Genomic DNA, 18,650 nt, shown 5'->3' on the forward strand with positions numbered 1-18,650 from the left:
GTGCTCAATGTCAGCCATATATCAATCGTTCCTATTCTAATTGCTACTGTGCGGCGGCCGCCGCCCAGCCGAGAGCGGAAAAAGAAGACTTCAGCCTCCCCTTTTTAATGTTGTCTTCGGGCCAATTACCAAGAAGGGTCGCGGTTTGATATTTCAAAAATGTCCCTAGATGCCTGCTACTTGAATTCTTTTTTGATAACTGCCAAATTGACATTTGTTATGGTATTTTCGTTCTACTCGCTGAAATAAATACAAATTGTCAAAAGTGAGTAAAATCTAACAATTAATCCACATCGGGTCAGGTAATAGGGAAAATTAATTATAAAATAAATAGTAAAATTGCAACCTATCAAACAGATAGGAAAGTTCTAATATTTCCTCTTTTCTTTTTTGTGGTAACTTAGGTCATTCTTTCTTCTTTCGTTTTTTAATCTCCTAAACTGACAAGCTAAGCCTTATCTGCTAAAATTTACAATTAAATATTTTTTTTAGAGCTGCCCTTAATATAATACTCCTTAGCACAAAGAGAGCAATAAATATAATGGAGAACCATAAGAGGATAATGGAGTATGTTTTAAAATTGAAAATGAAAATGTTATGAGTAATTTCCTTTTAATTGTACCGCATTTGTTGATTTTTGGCAAACCATATCAATTCAGTTGAAATTCAATTAGTAAAATTCTGTACTTATTAGAAGTCCTATTCTGACACCCACATTAGTTCTAAGTAGTAATGGAAGAGTTCTTATATTTTTTTTCCCCACTTCTTGAAGACTGTCTATAATTCTTTTGCTCTATAAGAACAGTTAATGGCATTTTTAAGAAATTCCACACAACGTACACTTCAAGTTTGAAGGCTGACCTTGACTCTCGAAAGTGAAATCCATGAATCAAGACCAGAAAAACTGCATTAATATTGCGAGTCTTCCAGCTTGAGGGCCAGTGTGTTTAATGGCATTTCTAAGAAATTCCACACAACAATTCTAGTGGAAGACGGATCTTTGGCTCTCAAAAGCGGAATCAGATCAATTCCAAGTCATACACATTAAAACGCGTATGTCATGGTGCTCGTTTAACTCTCCATATGTAGTCTTTAAATCCAGACTGTCTACGAGCCTTGAGGCTTTCTGTTCCCTCAGGTATTGTAAGGCTTGTAGTATCGGTAAGGTTTTGATCATGGTTTTTTTTTTCCCCCCTTTTTGCTCTTATTGACGATTGTCTACAATTCTTTTGATTTATAAGAACAGTCAATACAGCTAAAAGCAGCATCACAGATTGTCTACACTTCGAGTTTGAAGACGTATGGACATTGACTCTTAAAAGCAATCAATTAATCAAGACCACAAACACTGCATTGCGCGACTTCCAAATCAAACCGCATGCTTTAACTATCCATATCACTGTCACTGATTTTAAATGCAGAGTCTTTCAATCCAGACTACTGTACTTAGAGTGCTTATACATTTCATCTACCTTACGGTCTTACATTTATTTTTGACGTGCGGACTTTAACTGCCTGATGTTCCCTGCTGTATTGTAAGGCTTGTAGTATCGGTAAGGTTTTGATCATGGTTTGTAGTTTAACCATGAGTTTAACTTGGAAGGCATGATGCCAAAAGAGATTGTAGAATCTCTCACAATTATAAGTTTACAATGTGGTATAGAGTTTCAGAATAACTAAATGTCTGCAATGAGTAGACCACTTTATTCGATGTTAAAACAATTTAAAGAAGAATTATCTACAATTTGTTTTTAATTGCAATAATTATAAGGTCATCTAATCGTATAATAATTATTAAAACTATACATAAAAATTGTATAAAAGTGCACAATAATAAATTATGCATTTAGTGCTAGACGTATATTTTCATATACGCAATAGGCAGATAATGTATACACAGTTTAACTATCAAATGAATGTTTAGTTAACTTGTAATTCGTAAGGTTAAGAAAAGTTTAATGTTACGTGCATAAGATTTGTTAGAAAGAAAATAAAAATAGCATTCTATAATATATTTTATTTTAATGTTGCATTGTAGAAATGGTGGTGATAATTGTATAAAATTTTAAAACTTTTGTTAGGCAATTGTGGGGTTAGAGGAAATATTACCAAATTTCAAGGGGTGCAAAAGTGAGGCAACAATAGGAAAAAACTTTTTATAGACTATTCTAAAATTTCTAAAAAAAAAAAATTGAGAAGGTCCAATTGGGCTGGCTATGGCTCCACCTATATATATATATATATATATATATATATATATATTCTCATGTTTTGCGGAGTGGATTTTGTTATCTTTTTGCCATGTGGCAAACCAAATTATAAATAAATTGTTTTTTTATTTTTTGTGGATTTTATTTTTGTCTTTTTTTCTTGGCAACCAATCTATTAATTACTTACCTTATATAAGTTTGTATGTTTGTACCTTCTTTATTTTTTTGTTAATCAACTCATCTTTTCTTTTTTTTTTTAATCCTCTTCAAGCACTTTTTCTATTTTTATTATTGGTTTGATCATTCATGATCATTAATTTGGACAAATTATTGGTTTTGATCATAATTGGTGCATTATATCATAAACATAATTCAATAATTTCATGAAATTAACTTTTAGGGAAAATGGCCTGTTTCATCCCTCACGTTTTGCAAAAATATTCTTTTTGTCCCTCACTTTTAAAATGAAGCAAATTCATCCCGGATATTTAAAAATTAAAGCTATTACATCCCTGAACTTAATTTTCAATCTGAATCAAACCATCCAATAACCCAGTAATAAATTTCGGAAATAGAATTGATAGATCATTCGGTCAATTTCATCATATTCACATGACATTTATTAAATCAAATAAATAAAAATTATAAAATAAAAGGCCATTCTTTGTCTTAGAATAGTAGAGTTTTTTTTTTTGGTAAATCTTTTTATGCACCGTTAGTATATCCGCTTGCGAATCTAGATGTGTATCATAAATATAAAATTTGGTGTTCAAATTTAAATTAAAATGATATGGCGGTACATAAAACCGTCAATGTATACAATGATAATGTATGAAAGATTAATCTTTCTTTTTTATGTTATAATTTTTTAATTTTAATTTTTAGGTTCATTAAATTTCACATGAATATCAAGTTGAGTTAACCAAATGATCTATCAATTACACTCCAAAATTTGTAATCAGGTTGATTGGTGGTTTGATTCAAATTGAAATTTGGGTTCAGGGATGTAATAATTTCAGTTTTTAAATATCAATGACGAAATTGTTTCATTTTAAAAGTGAGGGATGAAAATAATATTTTTGTGAAATGTGAAGGATGAAACCGATCATTTTTCCTAACTTTTAAATTAGTTGTTCATACCAAAAAGCACCACATGTATCCTAAATAATGTATGCATTCCAAATGTGTCAATTTTACAATTCTTAGTATATAATTATGTTTTGATCCACAATATTATTAAAAAGTCTTTCAACACAATAGATGCAGTCCCATTAAAGAAGCAGGTTAAGAACTAGTTTAAATAAAAGTTAAACCATACAAGAGTATTTCATTTGATAGGTTGGCTATTAAAAGAGTGTCAGCTGTTTATAGTTTGGAAAAAGTGTAACTATTTTAAAAAAGTGACTGCGCATTCATACTGTAAATGCGATTTAAATGTTTTAACGGGTTTCGCCATTCATTAAAAATCCTTAATACAGTAGTGCAGCTCCCTTTATAAAAAAGTCTTCCACGTGTTTTAAGCCCCGCAGAAAAGTCTTCTAAGAAATTTTGCACAACAATTGCAGTGAACTTGACTCTCAAATGTGAAAGCAAATCAAGGCCAGAAAGAACACGTTACAGGCAGCAAAAAAAAAGGTTACATACCGATATTGAATTACTGGCAGCAAAATGTACTTTTAAGACCGAAATATTACTAATTTGCTCCCTTTCTGAGATACAATTTGATTTTTTTTAGAAATCTGTCCTTAGAATTTATAATTTACTCTTTAGCACAAAGAGCAATAATTAGATTCGACAGCCATGTGAAGATGATGGAGTGTGTTTTTAAAATTTTTTTTTCAAAAAAAAAAAAAAAGGTTGTGAATAATTTCTTTCCGATTGAACCGCTTTTGGCAAAGGTTACCAAATCTAACTCTGATTTTTTCTCAAAAGTGGAATCAACTCAGGACCACAAATTAAAATGCCTGTATCACATTGCTTTTAACAATCCGTGTGAAAGATACAGATTGGAAAGACACTACTACTGGCTTGACTCCATTTTAAGTGCGAGTCTTTCAATCCAGACTACTTGATCAGGGCGGGCGGCGGGCGCTTACTTTTCATCTATCTTATCTTAATTACGGTCTTTCATAGTCCTATAGCATCGATGGATGTTGTATGCAGCGGAGTTGTTCTTCTCATGATACTGGCTGTTGCACCAGTTGCAGTAGCAGCAGCAAAGGAGTCTGCTGTGAATTTATTGGAAGCTGAGGCACTGCTCACGAGTGGCTGGTGGGGAGACAGCAGTACTACTGCGACAAACATCTCTGCCCACTGCCAGTGGCCTGGTATCATTTGCAACGATGTTGGCAGCGTTACCGAAATACTACTTCCGAACTGCAGAATTCAAGATGAATTGACAAATTTCAGCTTCTCTTCTTTTCGGAACCTGGTTAGACTAGATCTCAGTCGAAATGGTCTTTACGGGGCCATCCCACGTCAAATTGGTGCACTCTCCAAACTCACCTATCTCAATTTGTCTTCCAACGAACTTGAAGGTGAGCTTCCGCCTTCTCTAGTAAACCTTACGCAACTAGCACATCTCGATGTTTCTTGGAATTTGATTGACAGCTTAAATCCTCCATGTATCGGAAACTTGACAAACTTGGTTACTCTAGACTTGAGCCACAATTCATTTTTTGGTCCCATCCCTCCAACTCTTGGTCAATTGTCCAATCTAGACTCCCTTGACCTCAGCAATAACAACTTCAATGGAACGATTCCTTCAGCTCTTTGTCGTTTGACAAATCTTTCCTGGTTACATATTCAATGGAATCCCAAAATTGGAGGATTTCTCCCAGAAGAAATAGGAAATTTGAAGAGATTACTTGAAGTAAACTTGAGTTACAATGGATTTTCTGGTAGCATTCCTTCAACACTTGGTCAATTGTCTAATCTACTTTCCCTTGACCTCAGCAATAACCACTTCAGTAGCACAATTCCTTCAACTCTTTTTAATTTGACAAATCTTTCCCGACTATACATTCGCTCAAATCCCGCAATGGGAGGATTTCTCCCTAAAGAAATAGGAAATTTGAAGAGTTTAGTTGAATTAGACATGAGTTACAGTGGATTTTCTGGTAGCATCCCTCCAGCTCTTGGTCAATTGTCCAATCTTGCCTCCCTTGACCTCAACAATAACCACTTCAATGGGACAATTCCTTCAGCTCTTTTTAATTTGACAAATCTTTCCCGACTAGACATTCACTCTAATCCTGCAATGGGAGGATTTCTCTCAGAAGAAATAGGAAAATTGAAGAGTTTAGCTAAATTAGATTTCAGCGGCCTTAATCTTTCAGGTGCCCTTCCTTCATCTCTTTGCGGCCTAACCAAGCTAGTCTCTCTTTCAGGAGCTCAGAATCAAATGCATGGTTCCATTCCCTCTGAAATAGGAAATTTGAAATATTTGGAATATCTAGATCTTGGGTCCAACCGGCTGACTGGTCAAATCCCTCCGACCCTTGGCAATCTGACTGCTCTGTTTTATTTGGACATCTCTTCTAACCAAATAAGTGGTTCCTTGCCTCTTGGACTTGTCGATCTGCCTGTTCTACAAATTATAGATCTTTCCTCAAACCAGCTTGTAGGCCCAATTCCTACCCAATTTGGGGATGACATTATTAAATCGGAGTGGTACCTTTCGACTTTGGATCTTTCCCACAATATTCTCTCTGGCACTGTCCCCTCGTCTCTTTCTCGACTGGGGGACGTCGACCTGTCCTATAATGCTTTGGAAGGTGAACTTCCGTGTGAGCTTGTCAATAAGTTTGGTCCAGGAAGTTTTGACGGCAATCCAGACTTGCATTACACTTCCGCTCTTTGTGGTGCATCTCCTCCTGTTATGAAAAATCACAGACATCACCCCCCATACTACATCATAGGTCATGGCGTGTCCTTGTTGGTGTTCTCATTAATTGGCGGATTAGTGCTTTATATCTTCTGCAAAACCAAAGTCAAGAAAGTGGAAGTTGAGCTGATGGACAATAAACATGGAGACATTTTCAGAATATGGAACTACGATGGACATATGGCTTATGAAGACATAATTAAAGCAACAAACGATTTTGATGTCAGTTATTGCATCGGGACAGGGGGGTATGGTTCTGTATACAGAGCGCGGTTGCCAAGTGGGAAAGTAGTGGCTTTGAAAAAGCTTCACCGTTTGGAAGGCGAGAATCCAAATTTTGACAAGAGCTTTAGGAACGAAGCCGACATGCTATCTAAAATCAGGCACAGGAACATTGTAACGCTCTTCGGATTCTGCCTGCACAAGCGATGCATGTTTCTGATTTATGAGTATATGGACAGAGGAAGCTTGTTTTTTATCTTGAGAGATGAAACCGAAGCTGTGGAGCTGGATTGGATTAAAAGAGTGAATTTGATCAAGGGCATTGCCAGTGCATTGTCCTACTTGCATTACGATTGTGATCCGCCAATCATTCACAGGGATGTATCAAGCAACAACATTCTTTTGAATTCACAGCTCGAAGCAACTCTTTCTGACTTCGGAACCGCGAGGATTTTGGAACTTGATTCATCAAATCAAACAGTCATTGCAGGCACCTTTGGCTACATGGCACCAGGTAGGTTGCCTTGCTATCCCAGATCCCTTTCTGCTTTTCACCTTGTTTTTCATATTTTCTTGATGCACATATTAGGCTTAACTTTCAAGGACAGAAAAGAAAAAAATTCTTCCAACTGAAACGATTAATTTTTTTTTTTGGAATAGTAAGTCTGGAGTTGTCCCATTTGAGATTAACTTTATTTGTATCCAAATATAGACTTACTTGTCAATGCAGAGCTAGCCTATACCATGGTGGTCACTGAAAAGTCCGATGTGTATGGCTTTGGAGTTGTGGTGCTGGAAACGCTGTTTGGAGAGCATCCACAAGAATTCCTTTCTTGCATATCATCACAACCCAATGAACCAATAATGCTGAAGGATCTTCTTGATTCCCGTCTGCCCCCTCCGACTAACCCTTTGGTGGTTCGAAATGTGGCTCTCGCGACAGCGTTAGCCCTGGATTGCGTCAACGCAAACCCGAAATGTCGACCAACAATGCAGCAAGTGGTGAACCGATTTGAAGCGGGCAGGCGAGAACCAACTAGGCCTTTGCACACCATTGCTGTGAACCAGCCTGTTAGTCCACCAGTACTTTCACTGCCTGACCAAACCCGCGCAGATGGGACGAGTAGCCTAAGCACCATAAATGAATTCCATGTGGATATCTCTGCGACTCTGCCATCATCCAATTTTTCTATCCATGTTTCTACCTAAACAACTTTGACATTTGGTAGGAAACAGAATAAGATCGTGCTTTGCAAAATGGAAACTTGACCAAGCACTTAGATTGCTGCATACTACTATTTAGTGTGCTAATGAAAAAAAAAAGTGTACTTGTTAATTTAAAAAAAAAAAAAGAAATTTTCCTATGTTACCATTAAAGTCTTGGCTAGGAAATTTTATTGTCAATATTTCGGCAATAGGAGTTTTTTTTATTTATATATAAATGGGAGTTTCTGAATTCAAGAGCTCCTGCTTGCAATTTCCCTCGCCGTACTACTCAATTCAATCTTCTACCAAAATTACAACATTGTGACATAGGTGCACTATAGGGGAGGTATTTATCAAAATAGTCCAATGTTTAGTGAAAGTTTCAAATTCAAAATTTTAAATTCTTTTCAAAATAGAGAATTTATTGTTCGAAAGAGTAACTTTCAAATCACCACCATTTCGAGTAGTTATTTTAAAGTCACCATTTGAAAGGTGACCACAGGCAACTTTAGAACAAGCAATCTAGAGACAAATGATGACTAAAGCAAACAAACCTAATGTTGCCTTCTCAAAGTGGTCGATGTTTGGGGGATACAGAAACAAAGGAAAGGGGATGCAATGACAGAGGAAGCTGATGCAGTAAGGATGGCTCTTATCATGGCCAAGGGGTCCGGATGGCAACAGATTGAAAAAGAAAATTATATAAGAAGTTTAGGTGAAAAACGCGCATGCGAAAAATTCCCTCTAATTTCTTCCCTCGACCCATGTCCCAACCTAATAGTTCTCCGTTTTTTTTTCTCCCCTCATTCGTGCCCTTTTTCTTTGTATCATTCTACTTTTCTGGATCTGTTGGTAAATCACTCCTTTAAGCAGATTTTCTTAGGTAGCTATCTTTGAGTTTAATTGAAATGACGAACAACCCAGATTAATTTTTCTTCTATGATTCTTTCGCTAAAAGTGAAGGCGTGGTTCTTTATTCATCCGTTTTTTGGTCCAAAGCCCATGATATATTCTCAAAATTTTCAGGACTTTTTGGCGAGTTTTGAATAATTCAAATAACCTAGAGATACTTTAAAGGATTTCAAATCCTTCCTCAAATCCCTTAATTCAAACAGAACTTATGATTATTAAGATTATTATTATGATCATCATATTTTACTAAGTACCATATTTCAATACCACTCCGTAGTTAAGCGTGAATCCTTTATTTAAATAGTGATTCCTCAATTTCTCGAACCCTTAATTAATCTTGAATTCTCAATCTTCACTTCCTCCCAAATCCCTATAATATATAAGATTGAGTTTTGGTCAAAGTTTGGCTTTGAATTTCAACCCCAAGAATGGGACTATTTTGGAAATGTCTTGTGTTTGGATTGCATTTTCCATGATTTTTCATGGAAAAAATACTGTAACGATTTGATGTATGTGAGGAAAAAAGGTAATAGGGAAATGTGATCACGGAAAACGACGTAATTTTCCGACGGAAAACGACAATCCAAACAAGGCTTGTCGAGTGTTTGAAGTGTAATTAGAGCATTTATTTAAAACTTTGGTCCAGCACAATCATCCAACCTATTAAATTCGAATTTTACTGCATTAGCTACTCCTCTTCCCCATTTTGCAGCAGCTTTCTCGACGGGTATCTTTTATTTGTGGTTTAAGGTAAGCTTATCATCATAAATTTTCCCATTTATAGATTGCATCTATTTCTTTTGTTGTTTTAATAATTAATTATGATAGTTTTCAAATTGTTTGCTACTTTACTGGCAATTTCATTTGGGCAATTTTTTCACTTCATTTTGTTTGCCAATAGGTTTAACTATCTACTTAAAGTATTTGGCTGCAAATTCAAAGTATGTACTTCATTACTTTTAATTGTTTTCTTGAATTAAGTGGACTAAGATGCCTTAGTACCATTTTTTATTACTCCTCTAAATTTGCAGGTTAGTTGTTGTATATCTCTGCAACTAATTCAAAAACTGATGTTTTGTGATTGTGATCCCCTAACGATCAAGAAAGAGATGCTTTGTATATCTTCTAAATCATACAATAAATTCATAATTGATTGATTAGTCAATGTAGAGGTCTCGTGATAATTTAAATGTCGTTGGAGTCAATATAAATTCAAGAACTTGGTTTGCAAGAACCAAATACCACAAGCAATGTGTTGGCCTAATCAGCAATATCCCTCAGATCCCGGCTCGAAAGGACTAACCGCCCAGCCCGTGGCACCCAGGGGTGCAGTCCCTCATGCTGGGCGAGCGTGGTACGATGCTTTGCGCTGCCATTGTGGTTAAGAAAATAAAGTTGCGCCTTCGCTAATAACTATAGGTTTTGGTGCAATGGTAAGCGCTTGAGTCTGACACAATGATTTTTTTAAGTAAGCTAATTGTTCAAATCTTACTTATATATGACAAGATAGTGTGGTGGAATGCCCTTGTATCAAAATCAAATTGAAACCAAATAGTAGAATTTAATATCCCTAAAGTGCAGGAAATGTATAAGATCCTTTATTTTACTAGGTTGGATGCAAATTGGTTCATGGCAAAGTGGTTGATCTTATCTTATAATTATATTTCGTTGCACATTAAATTTTTTGACTCAATATGTAACTTAAGATTTTTCTGTTTAATATCACATAATAAAATTGTCATACTTCATTTCCTATATTATAAAGCACAAAATAATAATTATTAACTATCTCTAATCACATGCATTAAACTCTCGCGCGCCATGCGGGCTTTTCCTCCTAACGTTAAAAACAAGAACAACAAATAAAAAAGAAAAGATAATTCACATAAATCTAGAACACAAGTAAAAGAAAAAGGTGTCTAAACTGAGATCCTTTAACCAAATTGGAAATCCAGAATGGAACCCTATGTCCTTCACTCTTTGTTTGCGAAATATTTGATTTTTAGCACTGAATACTTTTTAGTTTTTAGATTAGATTAATAAGTAACCGGATTTGCCATGTTGCATGGGGCTAAAGAAGCGGAATTTATGATTTTTTAGCACTATATATTTTGATAAATGTTATGAGCACTCCTATTTTATTATATAGTTTTTATTTATTAAACTATATAATATGTATTATATAATTTTTATTTATTTATTTATTATATAATTTTTATTTATTAAATTATATGATATAACAAATGGTGGATGTGTAAATAACGAAATATAGAGTAGTAAATAATATTTTTCTATATTTTTCCTAAGTACAACTAAGGATTTTTTTTTTCTCGCATAGTTTAGTGACCATTAAAACTGAAATTGAGGTTTAAGGGGAAAAAATTACGTTAAAAAAAAAAAACCCTGGGGGGTTTTAATCTTTGGGCCATTGGCAGGGGAAGTGCTCCGGTGCTCCTCTGCTGGGCTTTGTGCTGCTATTTGTGTGATGGCTTGCAATTCGGCAACCTGCCAATCCGGCGGTTGCTACAGAGAAGACAACGGCGACAGAGTAGATGATCCATTTCCACAGCCGCCGCCGGCTGTGGCGACTGAGTCCACCCAGCAGCCCTTATCCAATGGCAAGAACTCGGATTCCGCCTTTTGCATCAAATGCAAGCTTAAAGAATCTATGGCAGCGGCCTTCTCCTCCTCCTCTGCCTCAGCTCAAGTTACCGGCGGAGGCGGAGGCGGTGGTGGTGCTAGCGATAGCAGCCGCTTCTGTGGAGATTGTTTCCGGAGCAACCTTTACGGGAAGTTTAGGTTGGCCGTCACTTCTAATGCTCTGATTTCGCCTTCTGACAACGTGCTCGTCGCCTTCTCCGGTGGCCCTTCTTCTAGGTACCCTTTCTTCGTTTTCATTCTTTGAGCTAGAGGAGCTCTTGTATTAAATTTGTGTTGTTTGACTATACTTGTGGCTTTAAAATTCTTGTTGATTTAGTTGAACATGCTTAGGATTTGTTTGACACAATCTTCATTGATGATTTATGAGTAAACGTTTGTTGATGATGACAAAATAGAGCCTAGAATACAGCCCAGTAATGTATTTAAATTGTCTTTGTTCCTTTTGTCTTAGAGAATGATGGTTGGTTCTCACCAACCGAATTCTCCCTTTCTGCTTCGTCCTCCTTATTCTTGAAAAGAAGAATAACTATACTAGAAAAAGGAGAATCCTGATATTCTTGATTTCCCCGGACAATGTTGTTACATGAAGCACATAATCTGTACTTTCTTTGTGATATATTGGATGAGTGATAGTTATCACGCGAAGTTTTGAATTTTGCGTGTTACAAGTTTAAATATTTAGCCCTGAGCTAGTTTTTGTATATCATGTAGGGTGGCTCTTCAGTTTGTTCATGAGATGCAAATGAAAGCACAGAAGAATTTTGATGCAAGTAGAGATAGATCATTGCCTGTCTTTGGCGTTGGGGTTGCTTTTATTGATGAAAGTTCGAGTATTTCTATACCTGCTGAGAAATTCAGCCAAGCAGTTGAAGAAATGAGATTGGTTGTCTCGAATTTGGCTCCTCCAGTTAAGGAGTTCCATGTTGTTTCTACTGAAAGTATTTATTCTTCAGATTCCAACAATGGAAGAAATAGATTGAAAGATTTGCTAAATGCTGTTGCTGATGTCACTGGAAAGGAAGATCTATTGGTGCATTTGCGAATGTTAGCCTTACAAAAGGTTTGTACCGTATATCTGGTACCATGCATTTTAAGGTCGTTTCTGTTGAAAGCATATTTGTAATTGCAAGCTCTTTCTAATTCAATGTGCAGGTTGCGCTCAAGAATGGATATACCAAAATTTTGCTAGGCACATGCACCTCTAGGATAGCTTGTCATGTCCTTGAAGCAACTGTTAAGGTGTGTTTTCAGGTTCCCAAATAGGAAAGTGAAAACAAAATGCTACGTAAAAGTGTACCATGATTCTTTTTACTACCCATTTGGATGATTGGTCTTAGTTGCTACAAGATAAAGCAAATTTAGTTTTCAACTTGTGACTTGGAATCTTGTTTAGTGTACTGTGTATTTTGTACTTTTTTTAGTTGGGAATATGATTCTGAAAAATCCCAAACCTTGGCTACTTTTAATCAGATGCTTTTAGGATTCAGGAAAAGAACACAGAGAGGGAGGGGGAGGGGGGGAGCACGCTAAGAGTAATTTATTGTCAACACTACCATTTAGAGCTACTAGTTGTTTATGAAAAAGTTTTGGTGTTGGAAGCTCCTATAATGGTTTTCCTTGTCTCTCCAGGGCCAAGGTTACTCTTTGGCTGCAGATATCCAATATGTCGATGCAAGGTGGGAGATACCTGTTATACTTCCTCTGCGTGATTGTCTTGCTCAAGAGCTGAATATAATGTGCAGCCTTGACAGGTTTGTTACAGGCACTCTGGCTTCTCCTCCCTGTCCGCTTTTTTTCTCCCTGGTGTAATAATTGAATCTGACTTCAAATAATACTTTTCCAAACCTTTTATTTTTGTCATTAATTTCAAATTATTACCATGATGGTACTGATGTCAATTTGGCAGGGCAGTTTGAAGACTGTAGAAGTTCATAATGATCATCATTCTGGCATCAATGCCTTGATTACTTCATTTGTCAAACTGCTTCAGGTGAATCTATTGATTGATTTGTTTTGGTTTTGAGCTGGTTCTTACACATACTATGACTAGAATTTAAGAGAATGAATTGTTTCTGATGGTCATTTGAGTTGGGCTCTTGCTCTTCAATGTCCAACAGAACACCTATACGGCATTGAATAGCTGTTCAAGGTGGCTTATTGTAGCTAATCTACCTTGAAGCTGATTAGGCTTTCCATTTCAGGAAGAAAATCCTTCTCGAGAAAGTACTATCGTTAGGACAGCAGGAAAGCTTACGCCATTCCATTTCAATAGAATGCCAGAGCCAGATGACTGCAATATGCAATTGGCATCGCAAAGGCGGCAGAAAAAGTACAATTTGAAACCTAATGAATCTCTTCCTCCGGAGTCATTCTGCAGAATTTGCAATAGTCCACTCAAGAAATCTGATGTCAAAAGTTACAAATTGGAGAATCAAATAATGTCAGCAGAAGATATTAGTAACGGATGCTGCACAAGTTGCCAGTTTCAAATTCTTCCAAAGGATATTTCTCTGCTGGAGCACTTTTATTCACTTCTACCACAACAAATGGTTGCTCGAGGTGAATATAGCTGCCTTGGTGAAGATAGGTGGCTAAGGTGAGAAATTATCTGCCTTTATCATCTGAAATGAGCAATATTCTTTAGCACATGTGACATGAACTGTTAACCTTTACTTTATCTTGTTATGCGGTGTCAAAGACTTAGTATGTGATCCTAAAATTGCATTTGTTTTGCATCACTTTGGCTATTGTAAATGTTAAGGGACAAGGATGAAAAGTTTCTGACTTTCTACAGATGAACGCTTCTCATCTGCTTTTCTTTACTGCAAACAGTGTTTGAACAGTTGATAGTGTAGATCAAAAAATTGTAATCCTAATGTCGAAAAGGATGACATTTGGATGCTATCCACAATACAGTGACAAAGTCTAAATGGACATCTAAATAAAAGCAGACAGATTAATTTTGCCCTGTGCTTTTGATGGGTGATCAGCGTGCATCCTTTGCTATCTTGGAAACTTTCTTCTGCATTGTTGTTATTTGGATCTTATAATTTAGCTAAAAAGAGCTATGTGCATGTTACTGCTATTGCTTCTCATATCTGCTATATATATTTAATTTTGCAGGGAGCAGATACAAGATTGTCTGCTTTCAGACACTGAGGATGGAACCTGATCCTAGGGTATCATGATGGTCTTCTCAGACAAATGAGTTGCAACAGATTGGATTCGCCATGCCAGATTGCTTGTATGCTTTACCCTGTTGAATCACGTCCTTCAATTGGGCAGATTAAAGGGAGATGGTGACACGAAGCAGGAGCTGGGCATTGAGTTGAAATTTTTTTCCTTTTGATCCTCAAAATTTGTGGGCATCTTGTTTGACATCTCAGCTTATAGTAAAGTGAGGAATTACCAGGCGCTTTGCATCTCTCTCCAGGTCCCTTTTTCTCGGGATCTTAATTGGGTTTTTTCTCCTACATGGTTTTGCTTTGCCATTGCTAGAAGACATTGGCTCATTCTTTATACGTCCTTATGTGCACATCGCGAGAAACCTGTAAATTGAAACTTTATTATTGTCTGAATTATTGGAGAACATGTCTGATGCTAAACAGCTCAAATTTTGATGTCATAATAGTTTTTGAATAAATTGCCAAATTTTTGCTTCTCAATTCAATATTGCATTTGGACTTGAAATGGGTAATTTTGTTATTTTTCGTAAAAATTGCTCTAGCATTAAAATATGAGCTATGTGACAATATCATTCACAAGCAACTGTTTTTCAGACCAAATAGTTCCTACAAATCAATACAGATCAGCATCCCTTGAGAAGTTTGTGTGTGTACCAGTAGGCTCGTGCAAAAAATGGGAAGCCAACACGATGCTTAAATAACATGCTCATAAGTTTCCTCTATTACAAATACCTACCTTATTTTGCACTAGTGAGAGGGTGGGTAAGCATTCTTGATCAGCAGAGTGATAGTCTGTATCACATTCTGGCAAGCAGAAATCCATTGGGGAAATTATAGCACTTCGCCCATTACCTTTTTCTTGCCGTTTCTTCCTTTTCTTTTTGATAAAACATTCATCTCTTAGCATCAGTAGAGAAGCTCGAAAGTGACGAGATACGGGGAAAATGAGTTCCTTCAAAAATGAGTTCACCCTCCACCAGACGATTATTAGCGGACACAACCCTAAAGTATAGTACGATCTTACTCTTCATGCATGCATCGCAAATACTGCATCATTGCAAGAGACTGAATTTGTACAAAGACACAACTCAACAAATGGGGACGATTTGAGCCAATCATCAGGAGATCAGTGAAAAGAACTCCTCAAGTTGGCCTTCACTCGCTACAATGCCAAATCTTTGGTTGATAACAGCATTAACTGAATCAGCTTCGACATTTTCCAACACCTCCACAGCTGAAAAGTTTATGTAGTCGTTCAGGTTGTGCACAGTTCCATCTGCACAACCAAAAATATTGACTGATTTTCTAGGACAAATGATCTACCGTAAATGCTACGATGTGTCCTAGAAGCATCTTATCCTTCTGCCATTGAATTAGATGAGGCTGGCTTTCTATTGTCTGTTTAATCAATTAGTTATCAAATTATTGTTAGTACCACAGGCCTGGAATGCTTTGGTTCAAAAAATTACCTTCAGCTACAATGGCCTGATAACGAGGTGGCTCAGAAATCCAATTTCCCGCAGAATCTTTCATGTGTCTTCTGTCAGACGCAAAATATTTGAGGAGAACTGGTGCATGTACAATCCGGAAAAGCCTGAAATTTGAAAATTCCCCTCTAATAATTTAGCATAATGTTGGTTAGAATTCAAGGCATACATTGAGTCAACTAAAGTAAGAGAGAAATGCCCACATTTTGGTGCTCGCCATTTTTCAAGCTTGGGAGTTTGGGGGAGTTGGGTTAGGGGTTAGGCAATAGCATTAGAAATACTTCTCAATGCACTTAGCTGCTAAAGATATAGATATCATTATCCCATTCACGGAGTTTCTGCTGGAAGGATTACTGTTGTAAACAAGCATGAGGAAATCTAAAAATATGACACAGTGAAATCAACTAATAACCATGCTAGCATATTTTCTTAAAGTGCAGAGAGACTGCCTGATATAGTGTTAAGTTAAAAATATAGTTTAATTGAAAGTGAAACATATGAAACAAGACTATTTCCTACAAAGCACTGCTACATATATTTGTTACCTAGAACATGCACCAAATTCTACATTTAGCTTGCTTATTGCGAACAGATATAAGCTTCCAAAGGAAACAAGCAATCATGATGAAACATTGTACCCTCCATTGCCATCCCCAGGGTCTTTAGCTGGTACCATGTGATAGTAAAATAGCTACTTACCAAATAAATCACTAGATCATCTAGATTAACATTCACCCCACACGTATGTCCCAATAACAAATTTAACAGAGCACTCAGAGTCATTTATTTACCTCTGAAACTCTGAGAATAGTTTGAAAGATGGACGGAAAGTTTCAGCAACATAAGAAGCCAGACGAGATGGAAAGGGAAGAGTTGAATCTAAGTCCCACACCATATGAGAGGAGCTTCCATCTTTTCTTTTCTGCAGTCAGACACTACAATATCATATCTTCATTAAGAGGAGAGATAAATAAGTTCCTCATAACTAAATTCTTCACTAGTACAATTTAGACCAGAATGACCCAACCACTGTCAAGATAAAGTGATAACATCCACTCACCTGTACACAAATAACATGATAATCCCACAAAACAACCCCATCTGCTCTCTGGCTTGCTTTCTGATGCCACAGTGGAATCTGCAAAAGAGTCATCACTCATCAGATGAGCTGGTCTGATAAAATTAGTAATTATGCACGCCATTCATGAAATAAAATTGAATTTTTGGACCAATCCAAAAAATTTTTAAAAAAAGCCATAATTTCCAATGGCATAGTATATTTGTAAACTTGGCTTATACTAGTGTTGTGCAGGGACTTGGCCATGTTATTGCCATTGCAAAATATAATCCATGAATCTCCAGTCTAAATCTCACGCTAGTTTATATCCTAAAATTTTTCCTTCCATGCCATCGTCATAATTGGGCGCACCTAGCATCACAACTTCTTTAGTAAAACAAGCACTACAAGAGATGGATCAACCAATCCGAGAAACTCAACTCAAGTAATTACTAATTATCCGTTAACTGTTGCAATTCATACTATTCCCTTCACTTAATCTTAATATCTGTCCTACAGAAAAGATTGAAATATAACAGAGCAGAAGAGGAGAAGAACAGTGCTTATATCATATATGAAATTGGTACTAAGGGTCCAAATGCAATGGATTCATTAGGTATCAACAAACTTGGGGAACACAATCTAACAAGGTTATAAAATCAACTTAAAAACATGCCTGCTGCTTCTCGTTGGAAATAAAAACAACAAATAAATCTGAACCATCAGAATCAGCAAGACCATTCGCACATAGCTTCTTGCATAGCAAGTATATGTTCTCCTCACTGTAAAAGTACGCAGCAGCAAAAGCTCTATTACAAAGAATTCAGTAAATGAAGTTTAAGCACAACATAAAACACCTATCTACCAATCCTTAGCAGAAACAATATATGTCCACAGACTACCTTCTCAAGATTCTTGTTTTGGGAAAAAGAAAAGTTAATACTCAACTTCTAACTTTTCTTTGATAACCATGTAGGTAGGACAAAAAGTAAATAAACAACGACTCTAGAAATGAAACATGATTATTACATATAACAAGCAAGCTGCATCAATGATGCTAAAGCAATTACATAGAAAACAAATCACTAACAAATCCTCACTACGTGTTTGTTAAAATGCCAGAAAGAGAATCACATTTTCTCTAGGCCAGCAAGAAACACCCACAGCCAAAATTTCCTAATTATCCAATCCTTGCGTAATACATCCAAAACCATCTCGGAGAACAGTTAATTAGCAGATATTTCCTCAGCAAGAATCATGACTTAATTGTTAAACAACGTGGTGGATACTTCATACTGATTAAAAAGGAAAAGCCAGAACAACTAAAACATATATAATACTGATCAGACCCATTAAATACACATAAATTATGCCTTTAAATCAAAAGGGCTTCCTCATAATGCAATAACATCTTGTTTTCTGAATCACAGAAACGTTTAGGTTCAAGCACCTTTATAATATCAAACATTTATGTTACATCAGGGCATGAGAGAGAAGAGGAGATGAACCAGTATTTAGGGGTGTGAAGAAACTGAGAAGCTTCTACAGGTCCTGTGACTGAAGATGCTTTCGACGATGATGATGGGGGTGCATCAAATTTTGAAGAAGTCGTCATTTTCTTTTTCCTTCCCTTTTTTTTTAATTTTCTGCAGTCTGGCTGAAGAACTCTGATGAACGCCGCAAAAGCGAAAATGGTATCAGTTGAAAGACGAGGAGGAAGGTGCTGCCTTCTGCCTGCTGCCTAGTGCGATGTATGGAGATTTTGTTTCACTTTAAAAAGGAAAGGAAAAAAAAAAAAAAAAAAAGAAGTGTGTGGGGGTGGGA

The 18,650-nt window shown here is 36.4% G+C and overlaps 3 protein-coding genes across 5 annotated transcripts; 2 read left to right on the forward strand and 1 right to left on the reverse strand.

Annotated features, from left to right (window-relative positions):
* Positions 1-5,235: 5,235 nt before the first annotated feature.
* LOC113695450 (MDIS1-interacting receptor like kinase 2-like) lies at positions 5,236-7,795 on the forward strand. Of its 2 annotated transcripts, none has more exons than XM_072055445.1 (2): positions 5,236-6,832; positions 7,031-7,795. In XM_072055445.1, exons 1-2 carry the CDS (start codon positions 5,251-5,253, stop codon positions 7,525-7,527), a joined length of 2,079 nt encoding a protein of 692 aa, XP_071911546.1. In that variant the 5' UTR covers positions 5,236-5,250; the 3' UTR covers positions 7,528-7,795. The 2 variants fall into 2 exon arrangements, with proteins under 2 accessions (XP_071911546.1, XP_027070353.2); XM_027214552.2 differs by having other exon boundaries at positions 7,049-7,795.
* A 2,983-nt stretch (positions 7,796-10,778) lies between these two features.
* On the forward strand, positions 10,779-14,762 carry LOC113694870 (cytoplasmic tRNA 2-thiolation protein 2). Of its 2 annotated transcripts, XM_027213767.2 has the most exons (7): positions 10,780-11,313; positions 11,809-12,157; positions 12,250-12,336; positions 12,727-12,848; positions 13,009-13,087; positions 13,299-13,693; positions 14,221-14,762. In XM_027213767.2, the coding sequence occupies exons 1-7, from the start codon at positions 10,922-10,924 to the stop codon at positions 14,267-14,269; spliced, it is 1,473 nt and encodes a 490-aa protein (XP_027069568.1). In that variant the 5' UTR covers positions 10,780-10,921; the 3' UTR covers positions 14,270-14,762. The 2 variants fall into 2 exon arrangements, with proteins under 2 accessions (XP_027069569.1, XP_027069568.1); XM_027213768.2 differs by lacking the exon at positions 12,250-12,336 and having other exon boundaries at positions 10,779-11,313.
* Positions 14,763-14,821: 59 nt separating this feature from the next.
* LOC113694872 (protein N-terminal glutamine amidohydrolase) lies at positions 14,822-18,601 on the reverse strand. The gene is made up of 6 exons (XM_027213769.2): positions 18,335-18,601; positions 17,503-17,608; positions 16,830-16,907; positions 16,561-16,691; positions 15,752-15,876; positions 14,822-15,558 (listed from the first exon to the last, which is right to left on the reverse strand). Exons 1-6 carry the CDS (start codon positions 18,439-18,441, stop codon positions 15,401-15,403), a joined length of 705 nt encoding a protein of 234 aa, XP_027069570.1. The 5' UTR covers positions 18,442-18,601; the 3' UTR covers positions 14,822-15,400.
* Positions 18,602-18,650: the final 49 nt, after the last annotated feature.

Source organism: Coffea arabica, chromosome 6e (genome assembly GCF_036785885.1).
Source record: "Coffea arabica cultivar ET-39 chromosome 6e, Coffea Arabica ET-39 HiFi, whole genome shotgun sequence".
NCBI classification, from domain to species: Eukaryota; Viridiplantae; Streptophyta; class Magnoliopsida; order Gentianales; family Rubiaceae; genus Coffea; species Coffea arabica.